Here is a 21,398-nt window from a genome sequence, read left to right on the forward strand (position 1 = left end):
CTACCTATGAGTCTGATTTTAAGCAATTGGTAGGCTATATCCCAACACGCCTAGACTCAGCATTAGGTCAAGCTTGCTTCTTTCCTGACTCCAAGCATGGTTCCTGGTTTAGTGGCTAATTTCTGCCTCTCCAATCTGATTCTAACACTCATGATGACAAGCCACTCCCACCCCGAGGAGTATTACCAATGGTAGTTCCGCCTTGGCATTTCTCAGCAAAAGGGCTAGGAAATAATGTTTTGCTGCCCAATGTCTGGTGAACAAGGCTACAATTATTGGTTGATCTTCATGGGAGGTGGGCTACCTCCCTCTCTCTTCTCTCTGAGTCTCTAGTTTCCAGGTTTTTTTTTCTCCTCTGGGTCTGGGAAACCTGGTTCCTAGGGGCGTCGCCCAACTTGGAAAGTCCTCCAGAGCCCCCAGCTAAGAATTTGGTTCTTCCTTTCTCATTAAAACTGACCATGCCTTTGTTTCTCCAGGAGACAATGAATTCCTCGAGGAAAGAAAATGTACCTTGTTTATCTCAGGACCCACTTTGCTCTTGTCATTTTCCCCTCCGAGAAGCTGTAACCTGGGTTATGAGGGTATCAGAGCCATAGTACCTGGTGTCAGAAGTAGCTTCTGCTGTCAGCATCTAAGAAAATTGCCTGCATTCTAGATGCTGTGATCTGCTTACCTTTTAGGATATCCTAGTCCTATATAGGACCTCTGTGATAGCATTTGCTCTGCTCTTACTGTCAGACTAGTCTTCTTTCTGGAATGTGCCCTAGATTCCCCCCTCTCCTGCCCTCACTGGGCCACATTACAATTCCAGGCCCTGTACTTAGTCTGATCTTTGTACGATGGTTACCTGGATTAGGTTCCAGAATATAATAGCAGATCTTAAAATAAAATGTATTACAGGACTGCAAGTACTTTACAAATCATAAGTCACAATGATCTGGAAATCTCACCATGATGCACATCAGTGGCACCACTTTTTAAGCTGAGGGGATGCACCATGAGTATATTATGAGGGTATATATCTGAGTAGTACAGCCCTGAAGTGTAGAACTTTGCCTTGTTTGTGTGATCTCTGCCAAAGCATATAACCCATTTAAACATCAGTTGAATGCTAACAGACATCTGGAAATATTAATGTCCTCATGAATATGTTAGACAGATTCTGAACTCATCTAAACACTTGTTTCCACATAAATAACCTTCATAAAGATAGATACTAAGGTTCTACCCTGGAGATCCTGATCTTGCAGATTGTGGGTTGAGTAAATTTTACTTATAAAAGCCTCCAGATAACTCTGATATACTTCCAGATATGGGGACCACTGAACTCCATGCCCTCTGAGGTCTCTTCCAGCTCAAACGCTGTTTCATTGTAAATCCCTTAGTACTGGATTACTGTTTTTTGTATAGCCATTCCAGGCCTGGCCAGCTTCCTAGTACAGATTAATTTAACCCACAGGAACACTTTCGTGGTGCCTTTCTTTTGAGAAACAGCAGGTGCAGAAAATTTCATTAAAAAGTACACCAACCAATAAATAAAAACTCTGTACTCCTGAATCTGAGTTGGCAGTATCAAAATGAACTTTGAATGTATTTTGTCTTTAAAGAAATGATGTTAACTCCTAGCTTTGTCCATAAAAAAACTAAACATAATGACTAACCAAGTAATAGTAAGCACACCTAATGCCCAGATTCTAGTTGCTAAATACCATTTTCTACCAAAAGGGACCAAGGCTCCCCAGAGAAAATTCACGAAACATGCAAGATGAGCCTGGAATATTTTGTCATAGTAGAATGTGACTGCATATTGTCAAAGACATCTGGTATCATGTCAATAGGACTCAGAAGCCAACCAGAAGATGCTCCTACTTTCTCTAGATAGGACAGTTTATTTATTTATTTTTAAAAATATTTTATTTATTTATTCATGAGAGACATAGAGAGAGAGAGGCAGAGACACAGGCAGAGGGAGAAGCAGGCTCCCTGTAGGGAGCCTGATATGTGACTTGATCCTGGGTCTCCAGGATCATGCCCTGGGCCAAAGGCAGGTGCTAAACTGCTGAGCCACTCAGGGATCCCCCTAGATAGAACAGTTTAGATACTGCAACCCACTAAAACACAAATATTTTTAAATCCATTACTTCATAATGATACTCAAACACCAAAACCACCTCATTGTTCTCACTTGGAAGATGCGCATGACTTTGAAGACTGACAAAGAGAATCAAATATTTATTCTGCCCATTACATATAAATTGTGTAACTGCAAAGATGAGGCCAGTTTCCCACTAATAAATGAAGAAGAAATGATAAAACTGAGATATCAATCTTTTCAATGTCGAATGGGGCCAAGGATCTGGGCAATAATAATCAGTGGCTGCTAACATCCCCCAAAGAGAGAAAACCAGACACCACGGAAGAATACAACACCACTGTTGCTTAAAGTTGGGCCTCCATTAGATTAATCCTCTAATTGCCACTTAATAGGAAATATGGGAGACAGAAAACCATGCGAAATAAAGCGCAGGTGGCGGTAGGCAGAAGAATTCCCTCCTTTTAAAGGAGATCGTGTCCTAATCCCTGGGGCCTGGGAGTATGTTAGGGTGCATGGCAAAGGGAATTTAAATTGCTAATCAGCTGACCTGCAAACAGGAAGGTCATCTGGGATTGTCCAGGTGGGACTAATGTGATCACAAGGGTGCTTAAAAGTGGAAGAGGGAAACAGGCTAGGAGTGAGTGACAGAAGGGAAAGAGAGGGAGTTTCAACTATGGAGGAGGAGGGTGGAATGAGGCGGTGTGGAGATTCAATCGCCACTGTTGGATGAATGTACACCGTGGCCACGGGATGCCTTGTGGCCTCTAGCAGTGCAAAGGGCGAGGAAACGGATTTTCCCCTAGATCCTCCAGAAAGGAATTCAGCCCTGCCAGTACTTTGATTTTAGCCTGGAAAAGGCCTGCATTAGACTTCTGACCTCTGGAATTGTAAGGTAATACATTTATGTTGTTTTAAGCCACTAAATTCGTGGTAATTTGTGACAGTGGCCACAGTAAACTAATACACATAATTATAATCAGCAAAATCTTAGACTCTCAGCAAGGTCACCAGACAGATGACCTGTTTTTTTTTTTTTTTCAATGAATAAATTGCAAGGAGAAAAAAAAGCACAAGCAGATGCTCCCAAGGGAGGGAGAGAGAGAGAGAGAGAGAGAGCAGGAAAGAGGAACCTATGATCTCAAGGAAACTGAAGAAACATGTTGACCAATTGCTATGCATGGATCTTATTTGGATTCTGATTTGAACCAAGTATCAAAGAAATAAAACACACCAAGGAGACAAGTGGAGAAGTCTGAAAACTGACTACCCTTGCTGGTATCAAAATGTTAAAAAAATCGGGTGTGATCATTGGTATTGTAGTTGGTTTCAAAGGGATGCCATTATTTAGAGATGTACACGGGAATATTTACAAGCAACTGATGTATCTGGATTTGCTTTGCTAAGAATCTAGAGGGGAGGCAACTGGGTTCAGGTATAGATGGCGTCACTTTGGCCCTGACGTGATTAACTGCTGACACTGGGGGGCAGGCACTGGCAGGAAGTAGGGAGGTTGGATCCTGTTTCCTGCCTCCCATGCTGTATACATGGTATTGGGGCCAAGGAGACCGGGTTTCTGAAGCAAGGCTCCACGGTTGGAATTCCAGCTCTATTACTTACCACTTGTTTGACCTTGGACAAGAGTCTTAACCTCTTTGTGACTCGTTTCCCTCCTTTATCAAATGGGCATAATAATAGTTTGTTTCTCTCAGCAGTATGATGAAGATTAGGTGAAGTACATAAGACATGGAATGGTTACTGGCACAGAGGAATCCAGGCTAGTTCGCAATTACTATTATCTTTACTAAATGTTGAAGTATTTGGTTTTCAGAGGTCTTTCTCCTTATTTGATAAATGAAGATTATCTGTAACAGAACTTCCTATTTTATTGAGTGATTATGCAAATCGAGGTAATACATATGAAAGAGATCCAAGGAAATTAAAAGTATTCACAGGTATATGGCATTTTCCTCTTCACTATATCAATAAAAAGTGGCAGTGACAAATAAAAATTTGGCAGTCTGAGAACATTTATCCTTATCTGGAATGAACGCACACTGGAGAAAACAGCCTTGCCCAGATTTAAATAACATCCACAGTTCTACTTTCTAAATAGTTTGCCATACAGCCGTATACCTCTTAAATATGGTGGCCTGCCTGCGTGTAACAGCAATTTTATTTAAAAAGAGAAACGGTAGGCCTCAGTATCTATTTTCAGAAAGATGAAGACAAAGTCATACCCTTTTGCAAACTAAATGTCAAGTAACACAGAATTACATTTAAGCACCATTCTAAATGCAGGATTTGCATCTAATCTTTCCTCTCTCTTTGGGATGTACAATTTTATTCAAAAGCTTTAAAACCAGTGAAAAGCAGATACTGAATAACTTCTAAATGAGCAGAGTCTCCTAGGGGAAATGGGAAACAAAAGTCAGATTCTATTAAAATGCTCCCTTCTTTTCTAAAAGCTGTTTATGCAACCACATGCAAAACAAAAATTTGAATGGTATCATCTAAAAATAAGAGTTTCAAGCATAATGTTAGGTTCTCGTTTACAAGAGAACGAGTTACATCAACCATAGATGCTATTTCACCTTACAAATACATTTTCCTAGATCTATGCTAAATATTTTAAATATAGCTGACAGGCATGCTTCAAGAAGAAAAACAAATTATACATATAACAAGATGTCAAAAAGGAATAGAACCATCTCAAAAATAAAATTCCAACAGCAGAGACAGCCCCAAATCTCTTAAAATAACTTAAAGAAACATGGAAGAAAACCTACTTCATCAAATGTTTTAAAGAACAGAGACAAGTTTATCTTGGGAAGATCCTGACTAAAATTTTAATTCTCAATGAAAACCAAAGCTTCATCAGGGCCGATTCTTCCTCAGGGTTGACAGTTATGCCCTTGCTGAGTGTGAAGCATTTGTACATTCTTTCTTTACCATGAACTCTTGGTCAAGACAGTAAGAGGTTGAACCTGTTATAACTGGCAGTTTTAAAAGGAGTTTCCATTCTATTCTAAATCCTTTGTCTATGATTTTTCTTAGGCAGGCTTTTTTGAAATGAAATTTCTTTCCAATACTTCTCTCTGGCTTGTTTTTTAGAAGAAAAAAAGTGACACTGTCTCACAAATTAACCCCAGTGAGACCCTTACCTCGTGCTTGTCAGGAGCTATGAAGTTCAGCTGGCAGTTTGAGTCATACAAGATGGAGAAAGCAAGTTCAAGCACCTCCTACAAGGGATCAGAGAAAACACCGTCTTAAGGAAAATGGGAACATTGTTCTGCGGTTAAAAATGGCTGTGGACTGAACATAGAATATGTAGACATGAGGGGCAGTGGTGAGCTGATGGGAGGAAGGAGTATTTTTTGTTTGTTTTGTTTTGTTCACAGAACATGTCCTTCTATTCCGGGGAAGTCTATATAACCAGATCATTTAATTCTCAAGATAGTCCTTGTAGCAAGTCTGAGTGTTCCTCTTTGATGGGAAGGAGCTTGGAGAAGGAAATGATTGTCCAAAGCCATATAACTCCAAAGCCATGCCACTCTTCTTTCTTCAGCATCTCCCTTCCAGGAGTTAAGGGCTGTTCTATCTTTGATCACCCCCAATGTCCATAGGGGTATGAACTTCCTAAAACATGGAAGCTACATGGGAGCCAATGAGGCTTGCGAGTCAACTCATTATCTTTAGGTCCTTTGATCTCTGAAGTTCTATACAGCAAAGGCTACATAAAACTTAGATATTATCTAGAGGCTGAAGAATAGAAAGGAGAATCAAGGGCCCAATGCTACATTCATTCATTGGTGAGCGTCTACTGAATGCAGGTATGAGTCAGACCCAAAGGGCCAAGGACTAAGTGACACTGTCCTTTCATTGTAGCTGTATGGACATTGGCTGAGACATTCAGGGTCATGTCTAACGTACGTTTTAATAGACTTCTCAAATTATGTGCTGTACATTATTGGGTACAATGATTGTTCTTTGGTTTGAGCAGTCAGCAGGATACAACCTTTGGAAGATGAGAGTCATGGCTCATCTCAACACCCTAAAAGCTCCTAATCTGGAGGGAAGGGGCCAAGTGAACCCACATTGCATTGTTACAACACACAAATATTGTGTAACTCGCACTGCATTGTTACAAAACACAAATATTGTGTAATTTCTTAGGAAGGTAGATCTTTCCACATCATTCTTTGCCTAACATTTGTCAGGGGATTTGCCTTTGACCAGTAACTCACAGCAAGAATGACCGAGAAAGAGGGAAGGCAGAGATAAAGTCAATGCTTCCAGATTTCAGAATTTCAAATGGGCTAAAGAATCTTTGCCAGGGGAACTATGAAGGCCTAGCATTAACTGGATACCTTTCCTGACACAATCAAACATCTAGCTGTTTGGGTTCTTGTGAGGTTCCTCTGTGTCTAACTTGCCTCCAGCTGTCCCCTCATTAAGAGGGAGGGGCTCTTGCTCTGAGCCCAGACGGTATCTTAAACTCTTATGGCCTCCTCACTCTGCCAGAAATAGGGACAATTAAAGGAAAGAATGCTGAGGCAGGAATGGGAGCTACCCTGTAAAACTACCTCTCTCCTCATCTTCATTACTTCTACTGTAGGCCTCTATTCAGGCCTGCCCGCCCAGTGAAGATCAATAATATTAAAAAAAAAAAAAAAGTTCACCAAAACTAATAAAACAAAAACATTTTCTCCATTAAATTTGACATCTCTCTTGAGTGTTTTGTTTGTCATGGGCCCTATAGGTGACATCATAAATTGGATCATCTTTAAAAAAAAAAAAAAAAACAGTCAGGCAATCCATATTAAGAGCCTGGGATCCCATTCCTGGGATTATTCCTAGAAAATTGAAAGCAAGTGAATGCTGTATACATCATCACCTGAAGAACATAATATGAACTAAATAAATGTCTTCCCCAATTTGGGTGAACCGTTAAATAAATCATGAATTAGCAGAGAAATTTATTCAGCCAGACATTCAGTATGATAGTTATGAAGATTTGATAAAAAAGGGGAAATGAACATTATTTACATGCAGATCACAATTATGAACAATGTCTACCTGTGGACAGAGACTGAAGGCAAATAATGAGAAATTAAAATTAATGTTAAGGGGCTGGGATCATAGGTGATTATTTTTTTCTTTAAAAAATGTAACAGTTTATTTTCAATAAAATGTTAAGCTCCAATCTCATAAATTCATAAAAAATTGTTTTTAGATTAGGCACATTGATATAAATGATTTTGTACTAATCTTAGTGTCATTTATCAGGAAAACTCCCTGACTCATGATTGAGAGACTGGGAAGAAAGGTGAGGACCGGGCTTTGCTTATGAATGACCAGTCAGTATATGGTGACAGCCTAAGGTGACCGTCAGAGGTCACTAGGAAAAGGTAAAATTCAGGAATGCATTTCTGGGCTGACACTGGACAACTGGTACTCCTCTTAGGCAGTCATGTGAATCATCCCCTTGCTAACCACAGCCAGTGTGAACACCATCAGAGCCCAGACTCAGCCTCTTGACTAGGTGCTGAAGTCACCTGAGGCCAGAGTGTCAGTGTGATTGTCCTTGTGACATTTTCTCTTCTGCAGAGGCCCAGAGAAGGAAAAGAAATGATGGGGCCTGCACATGTTGGGCTCTGCCCTCCTAAGGCACAAACCAGTGAGGACGTGAATGAGTGGAGTCGTCATGACCTAGATTCCTGATAAACACAGGCAGGAAATAGGAAATTCGTGAGAATGTCAATCCCCACTTTCATTTCACCAAAGCTGCCTGGGAGGGGTGGGAGGAATTAATTCTCTGAACCACATGCCTGCATTAAAGGCTGCTATCGCCTATAATGAGTTTTATTGACGTCTCTGGCTTGTTGTCATTGAGTCACTGGTGGAGGTCAGCTCTTCAGCACTTCGAACACACAGGCTACAGAGCTGGGAGCGATGGCACCTCTCAGACTAACACTCCAGAAAGCTGCCACCTGTCCAAACTGTCTGTGAGGGATAGAGGTGCCAGGAGGTGGGAGAGTGGCAGTCATGGATCTGGGGCAGTGTCCCCCTCAGGGGCTTTGTCACACTCCACAACATTCAGACATCTGATGCTCTGGGGCTTTGCTACTCACAGTCCTTTTTTCCCCTCTGGATTTGATTCAGTGAAAGATTATGTTCAGGAGTTCCTATTTTCATCCTCTATTTCATTAATTCACATCTCTCAGTAGGTGGAGGAAGGCCTGGGATGGGAGAATTCTGAAACAGGGGGCAGGAGAATCTGAATTCCCCCCTCTACCCACCAAACCAGCATGCACTAGGGCCTCTGACCCCATCTTCAACTCTTGGGCTTATGACCAGTGACAAGGCATGTTGGGTCAGGGGAGGCTCAGAGAAATTTTGGGCATGGATGACATCTTGTTTTGGGGACTGCCATTTTCCAGGGATCAAAATGACAGACTGAATATAAGAGCAGAATTTCATAGGACATGTATTCAGTATACAGTGCTGGCTGCCATTGTTTTGAGGTGACAGGTCTCATTTGGGCATTTTTTCCAGCACTCACTTGAACTATGTTGGTTCTCCACCATTTATTCAGGTCATCTTGGAGGGCAAAGACACAAGACATAACTTGGCATGTGCATGTGCTAAATATAGCCATAGACATAGCAGTAGATTTCATAGCTATAAAACACTGCTGCTCATCTATAGGTCTGGGAGTTTGAGTTTCTGTTTTAGAAGGCAAAAATTACCCATTCATGTAGTATATACTAGTAGAGGATACTGCCCTCTTCAGGCAGCTGTAACTTTCTGGCCCCACTCTATCTTAGCCTTATCAGCCAATTGTTCCCCAACCCATTTTCTTCTCTGGGTCCTTTGCCTTCTCTGTCTTTGTTTCTCAATCCTATACTCTGAACTCAGTGATTCTCAATCACTCTCAAAGAACAGAGGATGTTCTTTCATATGGTGGAAGGACCTTGTGCCTTTTCACATACTCCTTCCCCCTCCTAGAAAGTCTTCCTCTTTCTCCCCTCCCTTAGCAATTCCTTTTCAATTCCTCTGAGAGCCTCTCTTCATGTCTCCCGGGCTCTCCCTGTATTTAAATGTTCCAGGACATAGACAACATTGGATTATCATTGCATGTTGGCATATAAGTCTTGTATCTACTAGACTCCTAGGGCCAGGGGCCAGGTCATGTTTATCTCTGAATTCCTAGCTCCTGGCATAGACCTGGTAGAAAGAAGATACTCAATCTCTTATGAATACAAGTGATGAATGAAGTAAATCTCAATAAAAGCCTTTTGGGTTAAGACCAGGGTTTTCAAGCTGATGTTAGAGCATTAGCTTCTAGTTTAATCTGCTTCTTATTTCTGGTTCATAAATCACACTGGAAAAATAAAAGCTGGATTCTAGGACATCGTGAGATGGAAGCTTCTGCTATGTCAGATATATACCTACCTATATCAGTAAGATCTGGTTAGATCAGTTCCTTTCTTTTTTCTAGTCCCAGGACCTTGGACAGTGCCCAGCATATCAGATGTTGAAGGAGTGAGAAGTGCATCAGTTACCCACGTATTGCTATTAGCGAAGTATTTCCCTTATGGATCCTAATGTGTCAGTTTGTCCTGCTTAGTGTTTAAGCTAACCAAAAGTCCCATGGCGCAAGATGTGAGAAACTACCCTCTAATTGGAAAAACTGTCTGAAGAGCCAATAACACACCTTGGTTACTGCCCACTACCATGTACTAACAGACCTCCTGTGGACACATTTTGGTCAGCTTTCCTTTTAAGCTGCAGGTCTCTCCTTTTCTACCAGAAGTCCCAGAGGTAGGGAACAGCAGGCCTGTGGAGTATTAGGAGAAGGGGTGTGGGTATGGGGGATTGAGGAAGGAAATTCTTAGAACCATGGGTTTCCCTTCTGCCTTTTGATGTTTTGCCTGATAAACCAGGTGTATGAACACTATAGACACCGCAAGACAAACAATCTTCATGTGTATGCAATGAAAGAGACAGGCTAGCAGAGATACTGCTTTTCTCAGGCCTCAAGGTAGCCTGGAAGAGCTGGAGGTGACTGGAACATCTTGACCAGTGAATGTTAGGAAATAGCCTCTATTTGCTCTCTTATATATGTGGCTATAGCAGTGTGCCCCATTTATTTCTCCATCCATCCATCCATCCATCCATCCATCCATCCATCCATCCATCCATCCAATTTTCCATGAATACCATGCATGGCAAAAAAAAAAAAAAAACAAAATAGATTGGAAAATATCATTTACTCTGTTTTGTTGATCTCATCTAAGGGGAGGAGTCTGACACAGGAAGGCCACATTGCACCCACACATATCATATGCTCAAATGAGATCATCTCCACACCTGTTTTGATATTGGCAACTTGTATCTTCTTCTCTTTCTCTCTCTCTCTCTTTTTTTTTTTTTTTTTGGTTAGTCAGGCTGGATGTTTAACTGTCTTATTAATATCTTCCAAAACCAAGTTTTGCTTTTGTTTATTTTCTCTGTTTTCAGTTTCATCGATTTCAACTTTAATATTAATTATTTCTTTTCTTCTCTTTGCTTTAGGCTTAGATTGCTCTTCTCCAGTTTGGTAAGGTAGAAACTTTATTGATTTTTAAATCTTTCTTCTTTTCTAATATATATGTGTTTAATGTTACAAGTTTCCCTCCAACATTGCTTTTGCCCCATCCCCCACATCTTGATCTTATATTTTAACTCTGTTTATTTTGTAATTTCTCTTGAGACTTCTGAACTATGGGTTATATACAAGTGTATTCTTAAATTTCCAAATATTTGGGGAGATTTCCCAGCTATCTTTCTGTTACTGATTTCTAACTTAACTCCACTCTGGCCTGAAAATGTATTTTGTATGATTGCTGTTCTTTTAAATTTGTTAGGGTATATTTCATGGCCCAGAATGTAGTCTATCCAGTGAATGTCTCTTGTTTCATTAGAATGTGTATTCTGCTATTGTCAGGTGGATTTCCTATTAATGTTAATTAGATCAAGTTGACTGATGGTGCTGTTCTAAGTCATCAATATCTTTATTGATTTTCTGTCTGCTTCATCTATCAATTACTGACAGACGGGTACTGAAATCCTGATATAATGATAGATTTGTGAATTTCTCCTCTCAGTTCTTTGTCTTTGGTTTTCTGTAGTTGGAATATGATATGCCTAAGTGTTGTGGTTTTTTTTTTTTTTTTTTTTTTTTGCATATTTGTCCTGCTTAGTGTCCTTTAAACTTCCTGGATGTGTGGTTTTGTGTGGGTTATTAATATTGGACTGTCCTTAGCCATTCTTGCTTTAATATTCTTTTGCCCCATTCTTTTTTTCTTCTGGTATTCTGATTATACATATGTTATACTTTTTGCAATTATCTCCCAGTTCTTTGAGGTTTCCATTTTTTCCCTCCTTATGATTTTGTTTAGAAGTTTCTGTTGACTCATCTTTAAGCCACTAATCCTTTCCTTGGCCATGTCAAGTCTACTGATAAGCCGAGTAGAAACATCCTTCACTTCTGTGACAGTGTTTTTATTTATAGCCTTTCCTTTTGATTCGTTTCTAGAGTTTCCATCTTTTTGCTTACATTGCCCATCTGTTCAGGTTGTGTCTTTTTTCCATTAGAGTCTAAGACACTTATAATCTAGTTATTTTAAACTGATAATTCCAGAGTCTGTGTCATAATGGAGTCTGGTTATGATGACTGCTTTGTTTCTTCAGGCTGTTTTTTCTTGCTTTTTGGCAGGCGTGTAATTTTTTGTTGAGATCCAGACATGTTGTGTCAGGCAATAAGAAGTGATATATATAGACCCTTATGGTGATGATTTATGTTAATCTGGCATGGAATTGCAATATGTTTAATATTTACTGAAGCTTTAAGTGCCAGAGGCTTCAAATTCCTCTAGTATCCCTCTTTTTGCCTTCTCTATTGAGAACAAGTGGGCTTCCCTAAGTATTCCTCCTCAGAGAGAGTGTATGTCTGGCAGATCTTTCAGCCCTAATCCAATGTTATTATCTTGGATAATAGGTTGTGTGGCGGTAGGATAGGATATGGGTGTGGTGGTAGGATTTGGGTGAGGGATTGGATTCTATAATTTACCAATTAAACCTTTATCTTTTAGGGACTCTATATCTTGCAGCTGTCACCTTCTCAAATGGTATAGCCTTCCCCTTCCCCTCCTACTCCTCCCTTTTTCTCTGGCTGTAGAGTTTCCTATCAATTTCCTTGAGGCTCTGACTGTTGTTGACTATGTCTCTTCCACCCCCAACCCCACAGTTGAGACAGAAGGCTAAAATGAGATAAAATGGGATAAATTCTCTTCCCCTAGATAGGAAACGGGTCTGCAAAACAGAACTTTGTTATGGGGAAGTCTCTGGCATATGTCATGATTTCTCCTCCTTTTCCCCTGCCAGAGACATGAAGGGTAGTCCTTTTCAGTTCTTCACTGTGGGAATCTGCTAGGGTTACTGGTTGAAAAGCCCATGAAAGCATGCCCCCCAGAAAACTGAAACCCTGAGTTTCTCACCTTCACACTAGCCCACACTCAGCCTTCAGCAATTAATCAGAATTGTCATTTAAGTGATCCTATAATTTATAGTTCCAGTGGATTCTGCTCAGGTGAGCAGATCTGGCTGTGACTCTCTGGATGCACTTGACTCTCCAGATTCCGGGGTGGTGATTTGCCCTGTGACCTCAGTTCCTAGTAGATCCAAGAAAATTGTTGACTATTACTTTATTCAGTTTCTTCTTACTGTAAGGACAGGAGTGACAATTCCCAAGTGCCTTCCACGTTGGGACTGAAACCAGTCTCTCCACACATATTTTACATTATCTTCTCTATCCCTACTCAGAGTGCATGAGTCCTGGCAGTCTGTTTTGCTGCCAACTACACCCTTCCTGGCCTTCTCTGGGTTATAAAGTCTTGTTTCTGCCAATTTCCTCACATTGTTTCCTGTTCAGCTCCAAGTGTTATGTAACCATGGGACAGAGCTGAGCCAGTGCTGGAAATGAGCAGAGACAGTAGTCCCTGAGATTGTGCTCTGATATCAGGTGGTAGGAGAGGCAAACCATGAAGACTGGGAACCTTCATTCAGTTAAGGATGCTCCTCTGAAATCTGAGGAGTGGTACAATCCCTGTTTCCCATATCATGAAAAAGAAAGAAATGCTGTGTAACAGTTGACCCACAGACTCTGAAGCATGCCCTTATATCATTATGTTTGTCAGTTAAGCGCATCATCTGATGATGCTGTGACAGGCTTGACAAAGAAGGAATTCACATCGAGTTGAGGTGAGTTATATTTACGTGACTTAGGAAGCAGTGATCTTGTTATCGGCCTTCTTGGCTGTATCCGCTTCCCTTTACCTTCATAAATAGTACTTTTACAGTACAACTGATCTATGTGATATTTTTGGTACCAAGGTGGCTAGAGCACCCAGATCAATCTAGATAATTTTGTTTATGGATGGGTACTATGTATCACAAGATGCTGAGAGGTAGAAACAAAGAATTGGCTCCCTCGTGGCCTTCCAAGGGCAAATACCTCCAGACTGGGGGCAAAGGAAATTCTTCCATCTTTTCAAATGGTGCCTCCTGCCATACCCTCTGGTATGGAACAGGCTGTTATGATGAACAGTTGGTTGGTAAACCAGGAGGGGAAGATGAAAGATACTGTGATATGAAGAGAATTTATGCAATATTCACGTTGGGGGAAATTTTCTCCCTTAAGCTGATTTTGAGTTATTTAATAATACTTTCCATGATGCTGAAGACTATCAGGCCCTTAAATTGTCTAAAATGTTTTGAGTGTTCTGGTATCTGCCTTTCTCAGGATTCACAGAGACTCCAGAGAGGCTACCGAAGGAGGTAAAATGGAAGAGATTGGGGTGGAAGTCAGGGAGGAGACAACATGAATATAAATGGGAGGCTAGGAGAGCCCCAGAGAATGGATGAAGATGAGCAGAGAAAGCTTGGGTGACAATAGTGGGTGAAGACAGCCATCCCGAAGGTTGTTAGGAGACAGGAAGGGAGAAAACGGAAGAGGTGGGGGTTCTGAAGTGATCAGTGAAAGTATAAGGCTAAGGGATATAAAAGCAGTCAGAGAAGGGAAAAGGAGAGCTAAGTGACATGCAACAGCACATGCAGATGCATGCATGCAAGCACATGCGCACACACACGCACACTGTTACTAACACAGGGATGGGCCCCCTACCATCGCTGAATGCACGGTGCAGATAACACTATTTGCAAGAACTTTGGAAATCATACCTTGTTTTGTTTAAGGGCACCTTTCTCTTTCATATGAGGGCAGTCCTTCCCCGTCACCACAGCTTTGATATCTGCCACCGGCACTGCAATTCATAAGAAAATGAAAGTCACTACACCATGGGAAAGCTGAGATGTCAGTAAAGAAGCAGGGGTGAGCACGGTGTCTGTGGGCACAGCTGTCATTCCTGGAAACTACTGCAACAAGAGAAAAGAAAAAAGGTAAAAAGAGAAAGAGAAAAAGGCAAAATCCCAGGACCAGAAACTAAAATTGATTCTTATATTTTACTAAAAAGCATCCCTGGGAAGAAAAAAAAATCTACGTTCACAAGCAGAATTTGGTTCACTAAAACAAATCCTAAGAAAACCCATCATTGTTGTGTAAAAGTAATGGTATCAGAATCAGCAGTAATGATACTACTACTAGCAGTACTGATACTGATAATACGGAAGAACCGCTGCTGCCAGGAACAATGCCAGGTGCTTCACACACACTGGTATCTCTTGCTACAGTACCTGCATCTATTAGCTTCTGAGTGTTGGATAACAAGGAGAAGCAACCTTACCACAAAAAAAATGAATCCGGATCTGAACACTCACTCTCCAAATTCCAGCTCTCTATCATCTTGTTATTTTTTTCTTAAATTTATTTATTCATGAGAGACACACAGAGAGAGGCAGAGACACAGGCAGAGGGAGAAGCAGGCTCCATGCAGGGAGCCCGATATGGGACTGGATCCCAGGACCCCAGGATCATGCCCTGAGCTGAAGGCAGATGCTCAACCACCCAAGCATCCCCCATCTTGTTGATTCTCATGGCAACTTTGTGAGGCAGGCATATTTTTAATCTCTATTTTACAGACAACAAAAGTAAACTCAATTAAAGAAAGGGAACATTCTTTTCTGATAGGGAAATGGTAGCTGGTATTAATCTTAGAGATCCTGAGAATAATGTAGTTAGATAAAATGATGTTATCTCATGTCTTACTCAGGACTTAGGAGGAAGATAAAAGACATGGACAGGTTTGAGCATTGGAAACTTTTTGCCAAGATCATCTGAGAGAGAAAAGGCAGTAAGATGGTTTGGAACCACACTTTAAAAAACTGTGAAATCACCTGTTCCTCTCCAATCCCTAGTCTTTTAGGCCCACAAGGCATTGTGAACTTAGGATCTGCAGAAACTTTGAGTAATCAATGCCTTAGATTCCCCTAATGAAGAAGATAATAAGAGATTTCATAATTAAAGTTCATATACCTTTACTGAGGAATTGGGTTGTAGGGGAGAGATTTAGATGAAGATGAAATGATGAAACATATAGAATATCAAAATGATACCACAGGAAGACCCTGGAAAAGCTAACATTTTCCAGGTTCCCTACAATTGCTAAGATCTTGTTCAAATCTGTTGAGAGCCCTAGAGCTTTCTCTAACCCTGGATAGAAGTGGGGTTGTAATGAACCCTTCCCATAATCTCTGCACATCCTCCCTGCTCTCTGTTCCCCCATCCACTCCTTCATCTTGCAGTCCTGATTCTAGATTGCATGGGCAGATGTTACTTGTGCTGACCGATATCTGGTCTTCCTCCCTTTCTGGGCATTGGAAGACTATACTTCCCAGCAGTCTATGCAGTTAGGTTGGGCCCCCTGATTAGGTCTGGCCGGTGAAATGTGAGAGGCAGCAGCATGCATGTGTCTTCTTGAAGGAGGCAGTAAAAAGTCCACATCCATCAGCCTCTCGTCAGAAACTGAACAGGCTACACTTTCCATCCAGATGGCACAGATGTGGGATGGCATAGCAGCCATTGGTGTGGCGCAGTCCTTTCACAGCCCATGTCAGTTATACAACGTGGGTGAGAAACTCTTGTCATAAGCCATTGAGATCTGGAGCTGTTTGTTCCAGCAGCATACTGCAGCAATGCAGCCTACCTTGAGGGACATCATCCTTTTTACCTTGGATGCTTTTCCTGCCCCTCTGATTTGGCATCTTCCTATAGATGGTCTCTATAATTCCTGGACCTACTTGTGACCACAACCGGCTGACTTCAGCTCTCCTGAAATTCATTTTTATAACCAATAATCAGCCCTGTTCTCCTCAGTGGTCAATCTGGTTGCCTCATCACTACCCCAGGAGGGGGACATTTGGGCACTTTCAGAAGTTGGGTTGACTCTGTGTTTACTTTTCAATTGAACATCCACCGTGGAAGTGAATTTGCGAAAGAGTTAACCTACCAATTCAAAAGCCTTCTCAAGCTTCAGATGGAGTTTGAGTCACAAGTACCTTGCGGAAATCTTTTGTTGTATAATATATAACATGGTCAACGAACTAGAAAGAGTTTCTACAATCTATAAATACTAAGTTACCCTTTGGCTTTGAAAACCCATCATATGGAACCCGACAAGAGTAACACAAAAGTCTACAGTGGGAGTAGTCTTCAGAATCTCTAATGAGAAGGCTTCAGGGGAGAAAAGGAACTTTTCCACCATGCTTGTGGCAGTACATATTCTGTTTTTTATATGTATTGTCCCCTGTCAAGGAGACAAGCTGCTGTATTACTCACAGGATTATGGCTAAGAGGAAACACAAAATTCTAAAAATACACTGTGGCTTTTAAAGGTTGCTGTTTGCATAGTTTGTCTCTAGATGTACTGGAAGATTAGGCATCAGAAGGGCTAGAATGCCATCCTTTCTATTCCCATGAGCAGAATCAGACTCATGTCCCTTGAATCTACACTCTGAGGAGGCAGGAGAGGGCTATTGATTACTTCAAAGTCAGGCTAGTGTTTCCATTAGACTTTTTTTTTTTAAATGTGGGAGCAGTTTAAAGAAGTGGTACCCGGAGATATGAGAAATAAAAGGGTCCTTGCTGGCACCCTACATCCCACTCTAAATCCTTGGGGCATTCATTCCTTTCAATCTTTTTTCAGGCTGAAGCCTACAGAGAAGAAATAAATGATGCAATGTCACGTAGTTAGTGGGGGACAGAGTTGGGACTGTTTTTTCTTCTACTCTATGCTCTCTCGCTTAGTCATGACTTCTCCCTATTTTTGGAAGGTATCAGCACCCAAATCATGCTGAACACAGCCCCAGAGGTGGCTGGCAATCACTTCAGATACTCTAGGAAACTCTATGGCTGCTAATTTTTGTGGAAGGAACTGAAATTATGATTTAAAACAAAAATACAACTGAAAAAAGTTAAGTATAGCCACCAAAATTCTTTTAGGTTTCACCACTGGGAGCTAAATTGAGGCAGAAACCACCCTAGGAAGTAGTTAGTAAGCCATGAGCAATTGCTGTATATACAGCACCATAGGTGCCTCTAAGAGTGGTGATACAGATGAGAGACAGGTAGACCCTATCCCTGTACAGTTCAGTGAAGAATCTGATCTCTAACTTGGCAGCACAGAGCGGTGGGAAGGGCTGTGCCTTTGGAGTCACTGACTGGCTTTGAATTCTAGATTCACCACTGGTTGTTCCACTTAGGGCTGAAGTGCTTGGAGCCTAACCTTCCTCATCTGCAATGTGGAACACTTACATCGGTTACATCATAGAGTTGCCCCAAGAATGACCTCCTAACACTGGACCCAGGATCATTGTTGGCTTTTCATCTAGGTAGTACAGGGTTGGGGGTAAAAGCTAGGGCTATGGAGTTGGATGGTTGCATAGATCTCTGTTCTACTGTTTACTAGCCATGAACAGGTTATTTAAATTTTTCTGTACCTCAGTTTCCTTATCTGTAAATGAACAATGGGGTCCACCTCTCTAGGTTAGGAAGAGGGAAATTTATGTAGAGCTTTTAGCACAGTGCCTGGCATATAGTAAGCACTCAATAAATGTTTGTAATTATTCTCATTATCAATAATCAAAGTTAATTGTCTCCGTAGATTGAGGGACCTGAATTATTCACCTTGCTTCAGTGACCTAAATTTCCACTTTGCTGTCTCAGCTGCTCCTCTCATCCTCTGTAATAGGCTTAATCACCCTGTGAGGGAGTGAGCCTTTTCCTCGTTGGCCCCTTTGATGTGGGAGTGAGGAGCTCTGGCCTAGATTCTTTCAAAGGGCAGCACTGAGGAGCCTGGGGGCACCCCTGGAAAGCCATGGAGTCTAGTGACTATTGGGGGTGACAAGAGTCTGTAAACTGGTGGTTGAGATGTGGGGCCACCTCTCCTGCCAAATAGAAGTAATACGAGGAGAGATTTCCTAAACCTTAAGGGGTGATGACAGCCAAGGAGAGGCCCTCAATCTTTACTCACCCTCTCTTTATTAAGAAGATTCAATTACACTCTTTGATTCATCAATATCTCAATATTCAGCACTGATTAACTCAAGGGGCGGAAGACAATTTCCCCCTTGGTCTCAAGAGAGGGCAGTCGTACATGGCAGGAGCAGTGGCACTTGATATTAATTAAAGGAACATTTCATTTTTCTAGTGGAATGAAGTTTATGACTTCTAAGGGCTCTAAGAGGATGGGGGCAGAATGCAGAATTGGAATTAAATGCAAACCAGTGGCAGACCTGAAGCAGCAAACTTTAGTTTCCTAAGCTGGGGCCTGCTCATCCCAGGCACATACTGGGCTCATTTTACTTTTTTACATGAATACACACCCTCCTTGGCTCATATGTGCATACAGATACAATCTCTCTCTATCTCTCTCTCCCTCTCTCCCTCTTTTTCTTTCTTTCTTTCTTTCTTTCTTTCTTTCTTTCTTTCTTTCTTTCTTTCTTTCTTTCTTTCTTTTCTTTCTTTTTTTAAATGTTTATTTATTTTATTTATGATAGACATAGAGAGAGAGAGAGAGAGAGAGAGAGAGAGAGAGAGGCAGAGACACAGGAGGATGGAGAAGCAGGCTCCATGCCGGGAGCCCGACGTGGGACTCGATCCCGGGACTCCAGGATTGTGCCCTGGGCCAACGGCAGGCACTAAACCGCTGAGCCACCCAGGGATCCCCACCCTCTCTCTTTCACACACACACACACACACACACACCCTCTTACATGCACACACCTGTACAAGTATGCATTCCTGGTTTATCCTGCAATGGATAAACTGTTGATGGAACAGCTCTTTTGAAGTCTGAAGTACTGGCTTTCAAAGGCTGCAGAGGAAGGGGTGGGCTGGGGGTTTTGAGCCATTGTCGAGGGACCACTGTAACCCTTTCCCGGAACCAGTATCACTCTGTGGCCACTCCCAAAAGCTGTCTGGAGATTTGCAGCACTGGCCTTACTCTTCTGTGACCACCTGTTGAGCTGGTTCTCCCCGGCACTGGTAGTCTGGGTTTATAGCTAGTTACTTTCACCCTGGCCTCTTGGGGTGCAGGCTTTGGTAGAGCCAGGGGGTATCAGCTTGTGGACAAGCCCTATAATTGCCCCTACAAGGCTTAGGAGTGGTCTACACCTCGACTTTCTCTAGGAGCAGGGCTACCAATTTCCTAAGCAGCAGAACCAGCTAGAATGGGAGTGCTGCATATAAAACCTGCAAACAGGGCAGCCCGGGTGGCTCAGCGGTTTAGCACTGCCTTCAGCCCAGGGCAAGATCCTGGAGACCTGGGATCGAGTCCCACATCAGGCTCCCTGCATGGAGCCTGCTTCTCCCTCTGCCTGTGTCTCTTCTTCTTTCTATCTCTGTGTGTCTCTCATGAGTAAATAAATAAAATCTTTAAAAATAAAAAAAAAAAACCTGCAAACAATGCCAATTGGATATCCATCTCTGAGTTGAGAAGTGGATCATAGACCTATAAATTTGGGGATAGGGATCCCTGGGTGGCTCAGCGGTTTGGCGCTTGCCTTCGGCCCAGGGCATGATCCTGGAGACCCAGGATCGAGTCCCACATTGGGCTTCCTGCATGGAGCCTGCTTCTCCCTCTGCCTGTGTCTCTGCCTCTCTCTCTCTCTCTGTGTCTCCCATGAATAAATAAATAAAATCTTTTACAAAAATATGGGGATAAATAATATGTCCAGTGAGAGGGAGAGCCGATTCACTGTCTGTGTGAGGCAGAAAGTCAATCAAGGTGTGTGTGTGTGTGTGTGTGTGTTGCCCAGATCACTTGCCTATTTCCTGGTCAGGTTAAGAACCAGACTATGAAGACTTTGTATATAACTAGTTGCGTTGAGTAACAGTAACCTTTAACTCTTCATTTTACCGTGGTAGAGTCTTGATTCCAAATTGCTGGCCTCTGAACAGTTCCAAGTTCACAAGGGAGGTTTCACCAGTGAGTTTTCACCAGTTAATAGCAAACAGAGGAAAATACAGACACAGCTGTGAATTTTTAATAAAGCTAATGTGATTTAGTAGATGGGACTGTGCTATATTCCAAGATTAGGTCTTTTAGGTCTCTCTTATTGTTTTTCATGATTAAGAGCCCATTTTTAATGAAAGAAATGTGATATTAAATTTTAGTTAGATCTCATTTTTTAATGGAAGACCACCACGAAGAGAAGAGTATCAGGCAGTGCCTAGCTCGGTGGTTCTTGTTTTCATGAGCGTGCATCAGAATTGCCTGGAGAGTCTCTTAAGACTGAGATGGCTGGCTCCCAAACCCAGTTTCTGATTCAGTAGGACTGGAAATGAGGCCAGGGAATCTGCATTTCTAGTACGTTTTCAGGAGATGCTGTTCATGGTCCAAGGACCATACTCAGAACCACTGGTCTGGCCTGTCCACGGTGGAATGGAGAAGGCTTTCTGAGACCTGAAGGGAGGGTCCTCATTAGGGCCAGAGCCCCAGAACGCTGCCGCAGTAGGGGTTCACAGACACTACCCCAGACTCTGCAGTCATGTGTTTCGGATTTCCTTCTCCTCCCACTAATAGGTACCGATGATGTGGGCCAGGAAGGCAGTGCTCCTATGACAGCAAACAAGCTTGCTTCTGAACTAAATGACCCTATGAAGACCAGAGTCTTCCATTTTGCAGCAGGGGCAAAGAGAGAATGTTCCAGCGTCTGAATGTGTCAGGAATTTCTCACTGTGGTTATTTGTTGCCTTTAGTAGCCATGGGCTGCAAGGAAGGCAGTCCAGAGCTGACTTCTGTGG

At 42.0% G+C, this 21,398-nt stretch overlaps 1 protein-coding gene across 4 annotated transcripts in view; it reads right to left on the minus strand.

Annotated features, from left to right (window-relative positions):
- Positions 1-21,398, minus strand: part of ELMO1 (engulfment and cell motility 1) — a 525,693-nt gene that overhangs the window by 1,723 nt on the left and 502,572 nt on the right. For all 4 annotated transcript variants that reach the window (XM_038557346.1, XM_038557348.1, XM_038557347.1 and 1 more), the window contains 2 exons: positions 14,378-14,460; positions 5,257-5,334 (listed from right to left, as the gene is read on the minus strand). In XM_038557346.1, coding sequence (XP_038413274.1) covers positions 5,257-5,334; positions 14,378-14,460 — 161 coding nt within the window. The remainder of the gene's footprint in view (positions 1-5,256; positions 5,335-14,377; positions 14,461-21,398) is intronic.

This window comes from Canis lupus, chromosome 14, assembly GCF_011100685.1.
Source record: "Canis lupus familiaris isolate Mischka breed German Shepherd chromosome 14, alternate assembly UU_Cfam_GSD_1.0, whole genome shotgun sequence".
Taxonomy (NCBI): Eukaryota; Metazoa; Chordata; class Mammalia; order Carnivora; family Canidae; genus Canis; species Canis lupus.